The 20,657-nt window shown below is 34.8% G+C and overlaps 1 protein-coding gene across 1 annotated transcript in view; it reads left to right on the top strand.

Moving 5' to 3' along the window:
- Positions 1–20,657, top strand: part of PolD2 (DNA polymerase delta subunit 2) — a 142,927-nt gene that overhangs the window by 120,293 nt on the left and 1,977 nt on the right. The window contains exon 9 of the mRNA XM_085810832.1: positions 18,424–18,522. Coding sequence (XP_085666958.1) covers positions 18,424–18,522 — 99 coding nt within the window. The remainder of the gene's footprint in view (positions 1–18,423; positions 18,523–20,657) is intronic.

Raw genomic sequence — 20,657 nt, 5'->3', positions numbered from 1 at the left:
TGTAAAGTCGTTATTGTCGGAAATGAGTTCGAATATTTTATGTAGGGCTAGGGTTGTATTTGCACCAGATAGTGATTTGCTGTTTCGCTGTGGTACGTCTTATTTTTTTCCCCCTTCTCCATTAATATTCACGTATTAACCCGAAATGTAAGTAGACTTCGTCTATAAAACCATCAACTCCCTCAAAGAAAACTTACTAAACTACTTACTCAAAGAAACTTACTACCAGTAGCCTTTCACATACGAGTTTAATATATATAAGTTGTTCTACAAGAAAAATAGTCTGAATACCATACTAATTCAAAAACTAAGGTGAAACTAAGTAAATATATTTCGTTTAAATCAAAAGTTAAGTGATTAGCTTTTCTTAATATATTTTTTAAATATTAGGCTGTGCATATCAGGCGAATATGGTGTTTCGAAGGAGAAAACAACAACAGAGCATCGAAAACTTACCATTTTGAAGCGTAAGGTACCGAGTTCCTCTTTTCAAAGAGTAAAAATGATTTGCGCCGAAGACCGTAATATACAGATGTATCGCGTATATTGATATATCGTATATAGATTGTATTTCATAATTATTAGCCCAAATGGGGGATTTGCCCAGAAGGGCTGTTAATTTCGTTTTGGCATTTTGCGTCGTCCGCTACAAAACATTGTTTCACTTTTCAAAATTTTGCCACCAAATATTAGAGCCCTGCATTATATTTAAGGAAATTGAATAATGAAGAATCTGTATGAATGTATGTATGTTTCTCGCATTGTGAAAAAACAACGGAACCTAGAGACATCCAATTTTGAATAACTCCACTCGAATATGGACTTCTGGAAGCACAGATTTGGAATTTGTTTTATTATCTATTTTATATTTTGTAAAACTTTAACGAATTTTTGATTAACAAGCTCAACGATTTCAAAGCGAACTGTAGCAACAGTGGGGAGGGGGGGAAACTCCAGCGCGCGAGACTGTGTATCGGAAACTCTAAAGATATGCTCTTTTTAAATATTTTGCGATATTGCTGTTGAATTGAATTCTATGGTTGAAGTTTGAAGAACATGATATTTAATAAATAAATAACACAAAACATTAAAAAAGCAGCATTTTGGGCGTAACATATTTTAGATTTATATGTATATGAGTAGTATATATTTAGCGGGCCTCATTATCGCTTTCTTTTGCATCATCTCTCCTGCTCTCGAGGGCCCCTTAAGTGGTACGCTTCTTGGCCATAAATGTGTGAATGAATAGATAAATGCTAGTTGTGAAAAGAAAGCAACGGCCATAGTGCGATTTACCTAGGAAATCAGGGATTAGCAAACACAAATTCTAGGTGTTCCCAAGCATTTATAACCATGGATCGTAATCTTAATTTCTTTGCTCGGTGGATGCGGATGAGACGATTATTTCTTAAATTATAATTTATTTATCATATTTTTTTTATTAAATAACATATTTCCCACCCTGAGAGGTAAAATATTTTAACTTCTTGAAGAAGAGGGACCATATGCTGTTTTTCTTTAAGAGCACGATAAAATTATTGCAGATTTTTTTTTTTCCCTAACTAAAAATTTTATGTCCATGTGTGTTTCCCCCCCATATTCCTCTCCCTAAGCTAATTAAGTTATTTTTCAAATGATACCGATGCTTAGATTTATTTCAGAGTATGTTTGGAAAAGAAATTATAAAATTTTTCATGAGAACCGAGAATAACAAGTAGTGGATGAACAATTTTTATTCCCCTTGTGAAGTTCCTTCCCCTGATGAAAGAGGAAGAACGGAAGTGACTTACCCCGGAAAAAGTGGTCGAGGCAGGCTGGTGGGGGGAAGAAAGACTGGAAGGAGAGGGTACTGGGAGTTGGACCGGCGAGCATGCCGTGTGAGAACGTAGAGAAAAGAAATATGTTTTAATTTCTTTTGCGCGCCTTGTATATATATATATTGTATATAGTTTATGTTACAGTGTACTCGTTGTATGGTGTATCCATAGTGCAGTTTGTGTAATAAATTAGTGAAGAAAATGTCAAAGCGGACAACTGTTATTTTCCCACTATGGTAAGTTTACACAGAAGAACCCACCTCGTGTTTGAACGAGCGCGAGGCATGACAAATGGCGCAGTCGACAGGATAGTGGGAAAAATGAAATCACTAAAAATACGAAGGAAGTAAGATCGTAAAAGGTGATTTGAGTGAACGTGGTTTAAATGAAGGAAATAATTCACGAAAGCAAGGAAGATGACAAAAGATGGTCGTGAAAGACGGAAAGTGGCGCGCGTAAGCCTACACGTGCAAATAAACGAAAGGGTGTATGAAACCTCGTCGTGTGAAAAGTGACCAATAATCTGAACTAAATTGGAAAAAAAAAAAAAGAAACTAATGTTGATATTATATATATATTTTTTGTGTGTGTGTTTGTTTATTATTGTAACACTAGAAAGGATAATGTTCAATGCTAGTATGGCAAAAAGTATATAGATATTGTAATTTTCATTTATTATTTTTTTTGTATTATTGTGGTTACTCTAGAAAAGATTGTGTTATTAGGGTATATTAGTAAACGAATTATTCCTTACAGAAGTGTCAGTGAGTTGATATTGCAATGTTTTGTTTGTATCGCTGTAGAAATTTGGACATGTGCAGTTTTTATGTTTATGTGTTTTAAGAGTTCTTTTTTGTGTTAGTGTTTATAACTGTAGCATGACCCTTTTTTTTTGCTCTCTGATTTTACTGTGATTCCTTGTGCTGTGTCCCGGAAAAGAGGGACTACCTGGTAAGTGCCAAAATAATATGGGTTTCAAATTTTTCGACTCAGTCGTAAATATTTACAAACCAGAGGGGAGGTGTGAAGTTCCTTCCCCTGATGAAAGAGGAAGAACGGAAGTGACTTACCCCGGAAAAACCGGTCGAGGCAGGCTGGTGGGGGGTAGAAAGACTGGAAGGAGAGGGTACTGGGAGTTGGACCGGCGAGCATGCCGTGTGAGAACGTAGAGAAAAGAAATATGTTTTAATTTCTTTTGCGCGCCTTGTATATATATATTGTATATAGTTTATGTTACAGTGTACTCGTTGTATGGTGTATCCATAGTGCAGTTTGTGTAATAAATTAGTGAAGAAAATGTCAAAGCGGACAACTGTTATTTTCCCACTATGGTAAGTTTACACAGAAGAACCCACCTCGTGTTTGAACGAGCGCGAGGCATGACACCCCTGCTTAGGAGTTCCAAAACTGTGTTAAATACCTTTTGACTACCTTTAGTAATTTTGCAGATGCACCATCCAAAATCAATTTCCTGCCACACCTTGCGGAGCATAGTTCGCCTAATTTCAGTAATGACGCTAGTAATCCTGGAACGTAGCTCACCAGCATTAGCTAGAAGTGACAATATCTCTTGATCTTTTGTAAACTCCCAAGGGAAAGAAAAAGGTTTGACGAGTAGAAGGCCTTAAACCAAAACACGCACCTGCTCTCCTGTATCGAAAAATACTGTTCACAAACGGGGATTTATTTTCGCAGAAGCAACAAAAACTAAGTTTGTGTTTTATTTTATTTTTGAAAATATTATTTCATTACATTATCAGAAACGTGCTGTTTTTCACTGTGTTATTTCTCTTTCTTAACTTCTGAATAATTTTCGAGTCATTTCATTTCTCCTGCGAATTCAAATATACCTTTAAAAAATGCTTTGATTTATTATTAGTTCATGGAATCAATTTTTGTCCACTAATGGTTGAATGGACATTCGGAATTCCTCTGATCCTCATTTAATTACTTTAAATTTAAGAAATTTTTTGAGTAATTTTGGAGTTCATGCAGATATGATTCAGAAATTTGGCTCTGTGAATAATTCTTTCAGCTGCTACTTGACATTTATTAAAGAATTATCATCTATTATTTAACCACTTGCGCTGAAAAGACCTGCTACGCACGTCGAGATGCTTTTGTCTCAAACCGCGAGCGACGTGAACACCATGTCGATAGGCATTTATCGCAAAAATGAAAATAACGTCGTGCACACGTCGCCTATAACAACGATATTGTTTATGTTTAGGAACGTGCACGAACTCAGTTAATACACAATAATTTAATATGTTTATTATAATGTAGATTTTTTGTGGCAACAGTTATGTTTTTTATATATTGCTTTGAGCTTGATAATTCACGGAATGTTATTCTTTTTGTAATGTTTAGAATGCTAAATAAATAAGTTCGTTGTTAATTAAAAAAAGGTTTTCTCTGCGAAATATATTACCATTCGTCCGAAGTTATTAAATAAGTCAAGTAATTGAATTATTTCAAACAGTTTATTTCTCGAGTAGCTCTGGATTGCACTCGCAGACGCGGAACGGCGTAAATGAGACACTTTACCGCTTGTTATATTGTAGCGCACTGCACCGCAACCGTGAAGTTTAGTCGTAGCGCAAGTGATTAATACTATTGAATTTTGTTTCACTTTTGTTTTAATTTCCTTTTATTTGAGTTTTTTTTTCCGAGTTTTAAATTCAATGTTTTAACTTTTGCCTTCCTGTTAGAAATTTCACTACTTTAAGCTGCTATTAATTCTATATATTTATCTGAGAGATACAGAACTGTCCCCTACCCCTTTTTTAATTTAGTATACGCTGTGTGATTGCTATGTATTCAGACGAGAAATTCAGAATTAAATAAGGTGCTAATATGATAATAGGAGGAATAATAATAGGAATAATAATAGGAGGAATGTCTAATATTTTTCTTACCGTTACAGCGGTTATTTCTTCCACCGTGACCACAATACCATATACGGCCGTCCTCAGAATCGGCTCTTCTAACGATCTTCATCTATGATCTACATTTTCGCACTTCATTGAAGAAGCACTTAGCGAGGTTTCCTCCAAAAATTTAAAATAAATTTTCTCTGACCCTTGTAAGAATTTATAAATAAATCTTTGATTAGGAAAGCCAGGCTGCCCAAAATAAGGTCTCAAAGGACAATTTTTTGATTCCGATACCAATAATTCTTGGTACTTAGCAAAAACAACATTCATCTTTGAAAGAGACATTTTTGAAGGAATTCGAAGATATGAATTAAATTTTCAAATGGCGCGGTAATGCACAAATTTTCAGCAACGTATCAGGGAGCTGGTTACAGCTCGTTAATGCACAAATATTCTATAACTAATCAGAGAGCTGATTACAGAATTAAAATTATTTAAATAATCATACATAATAAAATCATTTTAAAAAAGAAAATTAAATTGTATTTTAATATTTAACAGCCATAAATAATGTTTAAAACATTAGATTAAATTTATAGATATTAAAACCAATTACTTTTAAAGTAAGGTGACGTCATTGGTTACATCATCCACAGCATAAAATTTCATAAAATATCATAAACAATAAAATTTTTATTTCAAATAAAAATGCAAAATTAAATTGATTTTTAATATTTAGAAGCCATAAATAATATTTAAAACGCGGAATTTATGCATAATAATACAACGCATTATTTTTTAAATAAAATGACAACAAAGTATCGGTTACCATAAATAACTTATCCAGCAATGGGTTTATCATAAGTCGTATTACTCGCCAAAATCCGTGCAACCGTCTACCAAAGTAGCACCTTAAATAATTTGCATATATATATTTTGCAAATTCTTTCTTCTATGAATTAGTGCAGTATGTGTGATTGTTATGCAAATGTATTTAACCAGCATGTACTTAGGGAGCACAGTGTTTACTTTCTGAAACCCAGCTAGCAGAAACTTCATTGAATTTTAGATAATAAAATTAGAAACTATCAAATAAAGTCAAGAATTTAGTGAAGGTCCTGACCGGGACTTGCATCAAGAACAGAATAGTAATTTATTGCATTTCACACTCAATTTTAATAAATGCTTTTTGTATTTTTCTAAGTTTTCACCTGGTATTTTAGACACCTTGTTAACTCAGATTGCAATGCGAGGAAGTTGCGAAACTTAAAATTAGTTTTAAATTAATTAAAAAAAAACGCAATATTTATTTGAAAGATTCTGACACTGTTATACAGTGAACTGATTTTAATATCCAGGGCTCCTAAATTTGGTACAGTGGACCAGTGATAAGTCTGAAAAATACTAGTTCACGAAATCAGTGGATTTTTTTTAATTTTAAAGACATTATTACTTGTCCTGACCGGGAAATATCTTTTCTTTGACTTCAGCCCATATTTTGACTATTAATTTTGCTGTAATTATTAAATTTTGGACCGTAATGTAGAAAACACTTTTCAGTTCTTGTCTGTGTAAAAATTATTCAAAATTGCATGTCATTCATTATATTAAAAGAGTTTTTAGATTTAGTTATCAGAATATTACTGAATTAATATTTAACCATTAATCACGCAGATGTTTTTTGATCTGGATATCTTGAAGTAAGGAATTATACACTGGTGTGCAAAAATTAAGGACGAAGTCGAAAAATTAGCATATCAGCTGAACGAAGAGGCAGAGCGGACAGAAAGACCAATCAGGAGATTAAGTAAGGTGATGTACGGTAGCACATGCGCAGATATGCAGGTAGACGTAATGGGGGAGTGTCTGAGTAGTATAAAGCATGTTGTCGGTGTAAGATCAGTATTTCTGGCAAAGAGATTGCACGCCGTATAGCAGTTAAAATCACACCGAGTTGCTGCCTCAGCGAGAAATGGCGAATAATCAATCTGTTAGACGACATCTGGATGCTTTTACCCGAGGTCGAATCATTGGGAAGTTGGAGGAAGGCCGCAGTGTGACAAGTGTGGCTGCAGAGTTCGGAATTGCTCACAGCATCGTTTCACGACTTTGGAGACAATTTCAAACTACAGGAACAGCTATCCGGGGGTTTAGTAGTGGTCGTCCACGAGGAACCACACCCGCAGATGACCGGTATATTGCCTTACAGGCCAGAAGAAACAGGCGGCAGACAGCGGGAGAAATCGCTAGACACACGAGACAGGCGACTGGACGACCGATATCGCGTTTTACCGTGGCCAGAAGACTGCACGGTGGTGGTCTGTTTGCACGACGCCCTGTACGGTGTGTACCTCTAACGCCTGCTCATCGGAGAAGGCATTCTCTGTGGTGCCGGGAACACCGGAATTGGAGAGACTATGAATGGGGACGAGTACTCTTTACAGATGAGAGCAGATTCAGTCTGAGTAGCAATTCTCATCGTATACTCATCTGGAGAGAGCGGGGAAGCCGCAATCATCTCTCGAACATCATTGAAAGGGACAGGTATGGAGGTGGCGGTGTTCTCGTTTGGGGAGGCATCATGCTTGGTAGTCGTACAGACCTTTACATCTTCGACGCAGGTTCAGTCAACGGGACCCGTTATTGTAACGAGATTCTTCTTCCATATGTGCGTCTTTTTAGAGGCGCTATGGGTCCGCAGTTCTTTTTCATGGACGACAATGCACCATGTCATCGCACAGTAGCTGCCGAACAGCTCTTAGAGAGTGAGGATATTGAACGTATGGATTGGCCGGCACGATCTCCGGATCTCAATCCCATCGAGCATGTATGGGATTTTCTAGGCAGACGCTTGGCAGCTCGTACCTTACCACCAGTAACGATTCCGGAGCTTCGATTGGCGCTGCAAGACGAATGGGCAGCAATGCCTCAACAACTCATTGACACTCTCATTCTCAGCATGGGCAGATGCTGTGAAACCTGCCTAGCAGTCAGGGGAGATCATATCCCCTATTAAAGACCGGATGTTTCTTCCTGGACACCCATCAAAGGGATGTTTTGGCCTTCAGTCGCATTGCTCTCCATGCTACTTTTTCAATAAAGCTTCTTTTTATCCCTCTGATTTCTCTTTAGTAAGTGTTGCTTACATTACTCATGTCCTTACGTATTGGGGATCTTACGGTATTAAATGTGTTGATTTGGAAAGCTTTTGTACAAAGTTATATTGAAAAAACCGTCTCGTCCTTAATTTTTGCATACCAGTGTAGTTATTCTTCTCCCCCATATTGTCATGATACAACGGTTAGTATGTTGACACAACACACCAAAGTTCCCCTGTTCTATAAGTCGCAGTTTACTTTAAAAAAATTTTTTTATTCTTTAGTTCCTGCTGTTTATTGGGGTAGTGCAGATATTATTAAGTTTTCGGAGCTGGGAAAACTCAAGATTCAATTGTCGGTTGCAAAGATTCGAACCTTTAATCGTTTAGTTTCCAAGTGGATGTTCTGATTACTTTCATCACAAGGGCATGTACGGGAAACTAAGGTAATGCTTTAAATTATCCCTCACGTAAAGGCAACTGGAGAAAGGCATGAGATCATGTCGACAAAATCCAAGTGGTGATGAGTTATCGTCCTTCTTATGTTTTAGTTCAAGCGCCATTGTTCAACGAATTTAGGATACATTGAGATGGTACCTCCATTGTCGCTGTGCGAGAACGAAGTAGCTGGAGAGTTCAAAATAAGGAAACTAACTGAGAGCAAGACAGCTTTGCTCTTATTACAGAACGAAGAATAATATTTCAGCTCATTTCAAGTTTGAACATTTTTATGGACTTTCGAACTAATAAGCAGTCATAAGAAGTCAAGAATTGCTTAGAATCGCTACTATCAACGACGTTACTTTTAACTAAAAGGTGCATTTTTTAACTTGTAGTGAATAGACTAACTAAAATAGTTACTCCAGAAGTTCTTTGTAATGATGAAGTAAATATAATCTCATTTTACTTTTTATAACAAGGAAGCTTAATGAGCGTAATTATCTGAACGATAAGTAAAGGAAAACGACACATTTTATTGTTTATCTTCAATTATTGAGAATATCAAAACATAAATTTATTTTAAGTAGTGCATCATTTTCGAACATAATTGAAGTTAACGTTAAAGCATATTTAACATAATGTTTCAGCTTTATGTTAATCATAAATATTTGAAGTATGAGAATGTCATTTTTCATAAGCATGTGTGATTTTTCTCTAAATCTGCTTATAAACTGAATACTGAATTGCTCTATTCTATTTTCTAATTTTACAAACGTTAGTGCAATTTTCAAATTTTTTGTTATTATTTCTCGCAATAACCATTTGATATTCAGTTTTCAGTTATGTAAAAAAAAAAAAAATATATGATACAGCAAATTTAATTTTCTAGGCGTAGAATGGGCTTAAAATAATGAGTTTGATAGTTGTGTAACGTCTAAAATTTCAGTGCACTTTAAACTTAATTAAAGCTTTGAGTAGTTAATTAAACATTAGAATTCACTGAACAGATTATAGAAATAATCACTGAAAATATTATAGAGGTAGAGATAATCGACGGGTCATACTGATTTCGTATTTAACCCTTTTTAAAAAATTTCAAAGGACCTTACACATTTAAATTGCACTCATGAGTAAAATTATCTTGATGAAATTACAGATTTCGCAGCAACTGGGAATTATAATTGTATGAATTTATGTGGAATGATACCTAACGTTATAACACATAAATACAAAGGAAAAGATTTAAGAGAAAAGATATGATATAAAACTGTAGCACGAAATAATAAAAATGGTAATAGTATATTGCGAGGAGAGTTTACGGAAGAGAAAAAAAAAAAAAAAAAAAAAAAAAAAAAAAAAAAAAAAAAAATTAATACTTATGAATGTATTTGGTGTATTATCTCTTCTAACTTGTACAATACATATCACAGCGTGTTTTTCATGCTGACACTAACGTTACTAACCACACCATAACACAGTTAACAATAACTTTGTTAACTGTCGGGGAATGAAGCTCCACTCTTCGGGCAATGCGGTCTTTAGAGCATTTATATGTATTTTTCAAGGTAGTCTAAAAAATTTTTCTTTCGAGTTAAGATTAGGAGATTTTGCTGGCCACGGTATTCGCTTGATGTCTTCACTTTCAAGGAAAAAGGTCAACAAGATATACTCGATGTGGACGAGCATTATCGTTTATAAATAAAAAATCAGACCCATGTGCACCTCTGAAAAGTCTTACGTGCTGGGAGGAGGTATTAGAAACTTTTCTGACTTCATTCCAATATCTCTGGCCGATCGCAGGTCGGCTATTGAAAATGTGTTGGAACATGCATCCATCGATCATTATTCCTTCCCATACATCACACAATCATTACCGAAAAGGTCATGTTCCATAATGTTCAAAGGAAGATTAAGCGTTCCTGACATCCTCCAGATGTAAGTACGTTTAGAATCAGATGTTAAACTAAACCTTGACTAATCAGTAAAGATAATATGGGATCACTGGTGTTCACTCCTGCTCAGATTTTTATTTGCACCAATGAAAGCGATCCCTCTTTTGTTGTGAAGACAGTGTAACACTTACCCATGGGTTTCTGACATAAAGGCTTTGTTCATTAAGCCTTTTGTGTAGCGTTTACCATGTTATAACAGTTCCAGTGGTGGCTAAGCTCTGGACTTGACTGCCGAGTAGTAAGTAGACTCTTTGTTACGACGGGCAGTCATTGCCAGATATGAGAATGGGACTATTCGCCGTGGCCGTTTCGCCGTCAAGACAATTTTTTTCTTTACACGATTGTATTGTATCTTTCCGTATTATATTAAGTTGATTTCGTTTAATAATTCTGTTTAGTTTAATACTTTAATAAACATTTTAGTCCATTTTAATCCGTTACCCATTCAGATTTCATAAAAATGTGAATTTCCTGCTTGTATGAGTGATTTCTCTGAACTAGCTAATCAAAATTTCAAGACAGTTTGACGAATCAGGTAAATATTGCACCCGTTTAATTTTAAAATCGATAATATAATTTCTGTTATGTCAGAGGTTTAGCCCCAGTTCTCTTTGATGCTGACATAATTTTCCAACTATGTCTAATTTCTTTATATCTCTTACTTATAAACAACTATACATATTACAAGCAACCTTTAAGTATACAAAAGGTAAACAGAATTATTAAACTAAATAAATTTAATACGAGCATAATACTTCAAAATATAATACAGTCACGTAAAGAAAATATGTCTTCACGGCGAAACGTCCCGACGGCGAAACGACCACGGTGAAATGACGACGGCGAAAAATCCTAGATCCCCAGACTTGAGAAGCAATTATTATTCGTTTATGACGTTATCTAGGCCTTACAATGAGTCTAGAATTCTGAAATTGTTTTCATGACGAAGAGACTGTCTATCTTGAAATTTTCACTGATGTCTCTGCTTTCTTAATAGTTTGCCCTGCTTATAAACGGCCGATGATTCGCTACTTCCCAAATTCTTCCAAATGATACTACAGAACTTTGCCAAACCGTTTTGAGCCTTTACACACTTAAATCAGACTCTTTATTGCAAAAATTCTTCAGATATTCACTTCGCAACTTTCGTAAAAAAGGGGGGGAAGGGTGTATAGTCGGTGCATTTTTCACTTTTGTTGTAAATAACACGAAAGTCAGTGTCGTCGCAGATGCGGAGAAGAAGAGGAGAATGGCGTTAATTATAAAGGGGAAAGTAAACGAGTATGTTAGAGGTCATAAGGAGAGATAAATTGTAAAAGAAAGCTGTTTTTAGATCTCGTCTAATATGATTATAACAGGAATACAAACTAGAGTGGAGCTACAGAGAGAGCTTTAATCTATCCTTTATAGTCAGTAGTTACGAAAATGTGTACACGCATTCTCTTTCCCATTGTTCTGAATAATATTGGAATAATGTAAAGATTAAATCCGATAATCTCTGAGATGGTTTTTGCAGTCGGAGAAACAAATATATAGTTCATTTTTCTTTTCTTTACAAGTGCTGAGTATCTTGTTTACCATACGCTTGATCAAATAGTTAATAAACCAGTTAACAAGTGTTCAATCCTTAATTCTGACTCGCAAATTTTATTTTATACCAGGGTATGAGCATAATGTTAATCTACCTGTAAACATTGAAACCTTTGAAGCACTGTGCCATGATAATATGTAATAATAATAATAATCTCAGCATTACTGAGAATCATTTTTCTTCATTCACATATTAATTTTTTCCCAGAGATGTTAAAAGTTGTAAGTGACTATTACAAGTAATGTATAGGTATGGTAAGCGTGCTGTAAAGGAAAACGAATCCTAAAAAATGCTAATCGACTACTATTGAACTCTAAAGAAGGGTACATCAGCGGAAAAATACAATTAAAATTGCATTTTCAGATAGTTATTACTAATTGTAATGTGTATAGACATTAGGTATTTTTTGGAGGCAGAAGAGATTAAAAATTAGCAACGCCTTCACTGGGAATCGAACCACGGACCTTTGGAATACGCGCCCAGCGTGTAGACCACCACACCACGAAGGATGGGTTGGAATATTTGAATATTTAAGAAAAAATTATATTGCGAGAATAGAAAAAGCTTTTTTTTTTTGGAATGTTTCCTTTCTTATAGAATGCACATAAATTCATTTTTACTCAATGAAAAACTAAAATTTAAATGCTTCAAGAATCATTAGAAAAGTATCGAAACCTCCTTTACCCCTCTTATTTATAAAACTGAGTTTTCAGCTCTAATCATGTGAAATAATTCTGGTATGTAATTCAATAGGAAAAGAAATAAGACACAGAAACGGCTTGATAATGGAATCAGCATTGAGATTCCCTTTAAGAAATATGATGAAGCTTTTAAAAATCTGGGAAGCGAAGTAATTCGGTAGAATATTTTATAACTCTTTATTATTGAATTGCATTGTATTATTCTACAACGACATGTAAATAAATATACGAACGCTCGCTCGCATCAGAGAATTCAGTTTTTCTATATTTTCTTGTCTATAAACTGAATGCAGAGAAAACAGATATCCTACATCCCTCCCCCCCTTTTCTAGCGTCCTCGTTTTTTCCCTTTTTTACAGTTCAAAGCAAATGATCAGCATTACGGAAGTCATGGGTCTTTGATAAAGCAGCAGTCATTTTTGATAGGTAAGCTGTTTTCAAATAATAATGTACTGCTGCTTGATCCTGAGAAAAATGTATTAAACATAGGTCATTGCTGTAACTAACGTATAAATACTGTTGTTACCTTATCTGGTGATTTTGAGAATTCATTATGCGGGTGGGGACACATGAAATAAAATCCCACAAATTCACAAAGTTAGGAACTGCTAAAGACAATATCAGTGATACCAAGTTGTTCAACTTTATTGATTGTTTTCGAAATGTTGTATTGTTTTAGATTCTTTTTACATTTTTTGTTAAATAATGGGAAATAAATCTTATTTCTACTTGCTTTTTCATTAAGATTTCGAAAAACTAGTTTCTCTACATTGCAACCAATAAAAGCGAACTGCCAGCGGTCTTGAAGACATTCCTCTTTATTTAAACCATTGATATTTCGACATTCTGTCTTTTACTTTTTAGTTTTACTAACAGTCCCCAAGAGCATTTCCATCTGTTCTGACCTTCTTGGCCATTGTAGAAACCAGTAGGCTTTTCGAAGTTGGAAACATTAAAAATCAACAGGGCCATAGTTGGAATTGTAACTTCGAATCTTTCGGTTACTGAGTAGATGTAAACAACTTATACCACAAGTGTATCCTCACTTAAGGGAGTACATTAAACTATTGAAACTCCGAGATTCATACCTTCAGCGTATACGAATCATACATTCAGTATACATATATGTCTTTTTACTTAGTAAGAGGCAATCGACCATTAACGGCCTTTACGAATATATGATACTTGACTTTTAAATGCTTGAAGAATGGAGTAAGTTGTATCCAATAATATGGAAGTACTTGTACACATGCTGTGCTAGAACTCAGAGATTACTAGCGACGGAGGCTCGTGTGCCACCGTCCGTAGAATAAGTAAACTTTGTATAAAAGAGGTGCTCGTGTAGCGCCATCTATTAGTAGTGATCAAAAGCATTTTAGTTGACTGGAGCCCTGGTTGCGCCATCTCTTGCAGGATATATTGTAAGGCATTTTTAAAATTTCATAAAAATTATTCTTTTGATAAGCAATAATTGGCAAGTAAAATGATGAAAAACACAATTTGCAGTACACTGAAACGTTTCACAAGAGTAAAAACTATTTACACACAAAGTCTACCTGCTTTGGCAGAAACAAAAACCATAGTGCTTTGTAATTTGATAAGTAAATCTATAAGTAAAGAAAATGAAGTAAAATCTTGGCTAACTAAGAAGAAAACAAAAATATACACATTACCACGGACTATTATGGTGAATAGTGCGGGGCCTCTTGTGGCGTTGTTCAATTGTGAAATCATAATTTCCTAGTTTACATATAGAACGTTATGTAAGTATCTGCATCATTCGTTCATGAAGGTTGCTATTTATATTTCTTGCCTTGGTGTGCTAGGTAAGTGTTGCTAGGCGACCGCAGACGATTGCAATCGAAAGTTTTGTATTTTTAACCCTAACTTCTTTAGAACATTTTGCGTCATTTACAGTAAACCGCAAAATTCTTCTCGGACCAAAAATGGAATTGATTCGAAAACATTTTCGTGCGAATATTTTTCACAACTTTCGACGTTCGCTGCAGGACGAATTTCGTGAAGGTCGTCCAAAATCGATTGTTGTGCTAGAAAATATCGTTGCTGTGCGTGAACTGATAAAAAGCAAGATCGTCATGTGACGGGCATTAAGATGACAAGCATCAAAAGATACTACGTGAAACATTTGGCCGTAAAAAAGATTTGTTAGCATTGGATCCCGCATAATCTGATAAACCCTCAAACGAAGGCTCGTGCCGATTGGTGCAATTATATGTTGGAAAAATACATTCAAAGTGCACCAAAGGCTGTGTATAACATCTACACAGGTGATGAATCATGAATTTGTGCATATGAGCCCGAAACAAAACAGCAAGAGACCGTATGGTTCTTCCAAGACAAGCCAAATCCAACAAAATTTGATCGCGGAAGAAGCACATCAAAGCAAATGGTTCTCTGTTTCTTTGGCTTTACCGGTCACGTGGCGACAGTGGCGTTAGAGCAACGCAGGACGATTCCGAATAATATTCGACTATTTTTTTTGCCAGAAGTCATCGGAAAATAAAATAAAAAAATAATAATAATAATAATAATAAAAAAAAGCAAAACAAGAGTGAATTATTCTACATCATGACAATTGGAGTTCTCACCCATCGGCTCAAACAAATGAATTTTTGACGGGCCAAAACATCGAACTGATGGGTCACCCGCCGTACAGCCCTGATTTGACACCCAATGACTTTTTTTAATTCCCTCACATCAAAAATAAATTGCGTTGTGAGCGAATTGCGATACCCGAAGAAGCTGTTGATGCACTCAAAAGGCATGTTTTGGAGTTACCTCAATCGGAGCGGAAAAAGTGCTTCGAAAATTGGTTCAAACGCATGTAAAAGCGTATTGAGCTTCATAAATTACATCATTTGAAAAGTAATTCGCATTATGTCTTCTTCTTAATTTTGCAATGCGGTTAGCTCTTTTCCAGTCGCCGTTCAAAATTTAAACAAAGGATTTAATTCTTTAAATAAGTTTTGCTGAAATTGCGCGCTCACTTTTGCTTACCTTCCTCTGGTTGTTATGTTCAGTTCAGCTTTATCCCTATTGGCTAATTTTAAGTTTCAGTTCCTAGATTTGAGATTATTAAAAGGTAGAACGTTATGTAAGTATCTGCATCATTCGTGTACGCAAAATTAGGAAGATTTATTATAATCAGTCACTATTTTTAGAACAGAAACGGTGATCTTATTCGGTTTATATCCCCCATTCTTTAAAGTACTGAATCCTGTCGTAGATTTTAAATGTCCTATCGTTCCACAAAATATCATTCCTAATTTTATATATCGACGCCTTGAGTAGTTAATTTTCATGGCTACGGTTGCAGTAAATTTCAGGAGGACTTTTGAAATTAGTCAAAAATGGTAATAGTTCTTGGGGGGGGGAGGATTTTGCTGCAGTTTCCTTGATTTTTGAGACCTATCAAATGCATTTTTGTGCATTTGTTGTATTAAAACTCCATTTATGGCTCAAGTAGTAAGTGCAATAAAAATGTAAGGAATTTATTTGCAGTTAGTAAAGTTTGTAAAATGAGGACTTAAATAAGACCGAGATTATTTTTTTATTATACGATATTTATGATAACATTTTTAATAGCTTGAAAATACCACCGACTATTTACATTTCGATGACTATATTCTAAAGAGACATTGCCAGATTACGTAACGATATTCAGGTATTATTAGATATTTACAATTTCATCTATTATTAAAATCTATACTTAATAACAGATAAAATGTCCAAAGATGGAAAAAAGCTAGATTACAGTTATTTGTTTATGAAGTAGTACTAGTACCTGTGGAGTGCTTTATTAGATCTAAGAGTTTATCTGTTGTATTAAAGACGATATTCCATTCTTTTCCGTTGAGAATTACATATTTCTGTTCCTTTTATCCCACTGTTCTGCGCAAACATCTTGCCGCGGCGCATTGGTTTTTGTTTGATTACTACGTGTTGCAGAGAATTACTAACTCTCGACTAATCTCGGTGTGACTCCGTGATCCGTGTGCAAAAGTGGACCACGCTCATCAACTGCTTTGGACTGCATTCGCTAACTATCCTTTATGAGAGACGTGTATAAACTTATTTGCCGTTGCTATCGCTGGCTTCTAATTGTTACCGAAAATTCTAGGTCAAAAGGGAGATCGTGTGTTTTTGACCTAGAGCTATTTATTTACATGCGTGGTCGGAAATTCAGATGTAGTATGGAATTATCTGCTCTAGGCTTTCGAAACTTGTTTGGTAAGGTTTCAATAGATGACTTCATCAAAATTGCATATTTGTCACTTTTCCCATAGTTGTCTGAATTTGAAGAAATTCGTATTTGCTCTTTCTTTTGAATGTTTTACTCGCTATTTTCTTGTGAAATTTAGTTGATAATGATAACCGTATTTACCAAATTGCAAACCGTCCTTTCTTTACTTTTCGAAAAATGCCCCTCGGCTTAGAAGTTATCATTAAATGCGGTCTGTATGGTTACTGTGTGTTTCCGTATGTAAGCTGAGAGGTAAAATTTTGCTACACAAATTCACCCAAAATTGAAAATGTTCATATTATTACACAGAAATCTTTATCTTACTTTGGAAGTCAATGGAGATATTTTGTGGTTAGAAGTATAATATCTCAGATCAAATTAAGGAAATAAAATTTCTAGCCACTTTTTTTACTTCCTTGTACGAAGTAAAGGAAGTATTGTAATCACGAAAAATTCCGGGTACCATATTTCAATAAAAATATCCATTTCGACCACTATCGAATGCAATTTAGCGATGTTTTTGTCTGACATCTGTACGTAAGAACAGAATAAAGAACTCTTTTTCCCAAAACGAATTATAAAACTGATTTAAAATGAATTCAGAAGAGATTTTTTTCGCGGCATCTGTATGTACGTATGTATCTTGCATAACTCAAAAACGAGTAGCCTCAGAACATTGAAATTTTGTATATAGGATGCTGTAGCATGTAGTTGTGTACCTCCTTTTTTAGTTGCAATCGGCCGCACCAGAAGTATATATATGTATTTTAGTTAATCTGCATGTAGTATTTGTAAAATTATCAACAATTTAAAAGTTGCTTAAGAGCGGCTAAGCCTAACTTTTTTTACCATAGCAACCATATTTGTTTACATTTGAAACTTAGCAGAATGGTGAATTAATTCTTTCTGCACCTTCAGTGTCTTTTTGCCGAATGGGACCAAAAGGAAACTTTTAGTTTTGTGCACCCAAAAATCTGCCTTCTTGCCTGCTGACCGAATTGCTTGTTTTTGCGTAGAAACTGTAATTTTAATTGTAAAAATTTAAAAAAATTTTTTTTAACTGTATGTGGGGTTTTATGTTTTTCTATACCTTTAAATTTTTAATGAAAATATTTTGAGTGTTTATGTGTTTTTGCCTTGCCGCGAAGTAAGAACTGAATTAATTGAATGAGAACTATATCTCTAATGAAATTCGAGGAACTAAGTTTAAATGAAATGCAGGAGAAAGTGCGTATAATTTAATATACCGTACAAGGAAGTCATGTGGTGTACTCGTTGGCGTTTTTAACACTTTGTTTATAGGATTATCAATGCTGTTCATAATTGACTAATCATTGAAAATTTTACAGTAGGATATTTTTTTTCTGCACAATTTCTGCACAATTTTTGTTTCTAAATCCAAAGTTGTGATTTGAAGAGCCCAAATTTCCAAATTGTGGTTAAATTGTATAAATGCTGCACATTTTATATCTTGCAGCAATTTTATACATACGATCAAAATAATTTCCTGTTAATGTTAAAAATATTAATGTAAAAATTAGTAAATTAAAATTCTCCTGCTTTAAATAATTTTCATATAGAAATTTTCTGATATTTATTACTTATTTTTGCTCATATATTTATAAATACACTTGTTTCATTCGTGCAGTTATTATTGATTAATGTCAATTTTTTTGTTTAATAGATTGCTATCCATATTTGGATGAAGATCCCTTTGTTCTTAATGAATACCCTCATATTTACTTTGCTGGCAATATGCCGAAAATGGATTTTAGGCAATATGGTAAATTATTATTTTTATTTTGCTAATAAAATTTGATTGATATTATGTATTAATCTTTATATAAAATGGAGAATATCTATATCTATATATATCTCTATCTCTATCTATCTATCTATCTATCTATCTATCTATCTATATGTAAGATAAATTTTATGAATCAAAAATATAGTTTAAACTATAAACATTAATTCTTCCTCTCTATTCTGAAATCATAATAACTTCTCTGCATTGCGTCATTTCTAGATCACTCTATGGCCCGCACAACTCTGATGACATAATAATTAAGAACTGAAACTGCCACTGTAAACCAAAACTTTTCTCTTCGCCGTGCTTCCATCTTTCATAACTACGCTCTTTAGCTTTTGCTCTCTACTGTGCTAAGATGTAATTTCACTGGCTTGCTTTCTATCTCAACAATATCAAAAATGTAAATCTTCTGTGGAAAGGCACGACTAGAGTGCCAAGTGATTGTGGCCACAAATATCAGTTGCAAATAAAAATGGAATTAAAACTGCCTTGACTGCCAAGTTCTTTATATATTACCAAGTTAGCATTACTAGCATACTACGCAATCAAAATCTTCTTCAATATGGGTCTAATAATGCATCTACAGTGTTCCGTCTTTTGATTTGCTCTTATTATGACATATATATATATTTGAGATACAAAGTTTGTTCCCAAAATCAGGAAATTTTTTTGCCGCGTTCCAACAGGCAGCACGTTCGGGCATGTTGAGTTAGGTGGATGAGATTCTCAGCTTTGCAGAGCATTTTGCTGTTTCGTATATGCAAGTTACGAGGTGCATGAAGAAGTTTAAGAGAGCCTAGTAAGGGGTAGAGTATGAGTCCCACTCTGGATGGCCATCAACAAGTCAAACTGATGAACATGTGACTCGTGGGTGTTCTGGAAAGACTGGAAAATTGATAGCATTGAGGCTATCCAAGAGGTTGTGACAACAATTGTAAAGGAGATTCATAGATGCTCATGGACAGTATTTTAAGGAATATAAACCCCTTGCACAGATATTGTTAATGAATCTTTTTTTTTAAATATATTTCATGACTTGAGGGACACAGTATATATATCGTTCTATTTATGTTTCTAGTTATGTATGCTAAAATGAAAAATAAGTAAGCGAGTTAAAAAGTATGCTAAATAAACAGATGCTAAAAGCTTCAGTCAATTTACAAATAATAAGTTTTATCTTTATATATGCACAAAAGTTTTTACCCGGCCTTTATTTTTTACAACTGTTGGTTTATCTTCCCTTTTTTTTAAGTTTATTTGGCACACACTAGGGCTATCGAATTACAAAATCTACGATCAACGATTCGTCAACAATTGTAGACGAGACATCTACGATATATGATTTTGAAAATAAAGGCCGGGTGGTCATGGTATATATGCACACTAGCCAATGAATTAGAAACCCACGATCAATATTTATTGGACCACCTTTTGCATGGATAACTGCTCTGATTCGTTTGGGCATCGATTCTACATGCTTCTGGAGTGCATTTACGTTCAGAGAATACCATGCAGCATTTTAGATCTTGTAAATTAGATGGAAGAGGAGAGTGCCGTTGGATGCGTCTTTTCACCATATCCCACACATTTTCTATGGGGTTAAGATCCGGGATATGCGGAGGCCAGAGAAGGTGTTGGAAGTCAGACTGATGTTCAGTGAACCAATTTTAACACTTCTGGCACGATGTATAGTTGCATTATCGTCCATGAAGTATCTCTTGCCATCAGGGTAAAAATGCAACCTTGCAGGGTGCACTGGATCTGCCAGTATATCTAGGTATCCAGTATGAACAAACCAGTCTATCTAAGTTTGTTTACTCTCGAGGAACACTAGGACATCACTTCCATGCCAGCAGAACATACTCCATGTCATGATACTCCCACCAGACTCTTGCACAGTGAGATGAGGAGAGATGGATTGATGGCTCCACGAATATCCTGCCAAATTAGAGGCCTTCCATCAGTGCAAAATAAGGTGTATCATGATTCAACTGACCACATGACCCATTTCCAAACCTCAGATGTACAGTTTCTTGTTTCCTGATACCACTGCAAACAAATTTTTGCATGTTGGGCAGACATGAGTGGTTTTTCTCACGGACACCCGA

The sequence above is a fragment of the Stegodyphus dumicola genome, chromosome 2 (assembly GCF_044657685.1).
Source record: "Stegodyphus dumicola isolate Sdum_Otavi_A_Nest chromosome 2, ASM4465768v1".
Lineage (NCBI taxonomy): Eukaryota > Metazoa > Arthropoda > Arachnida > Araneae > Eresidae > Stegodyphus > Stegodyphus dumicola.
Note: the sequence above shows the minus strand (reverse complement) of the source record. Positions and strands in the feature narration are given on the sequence as shown.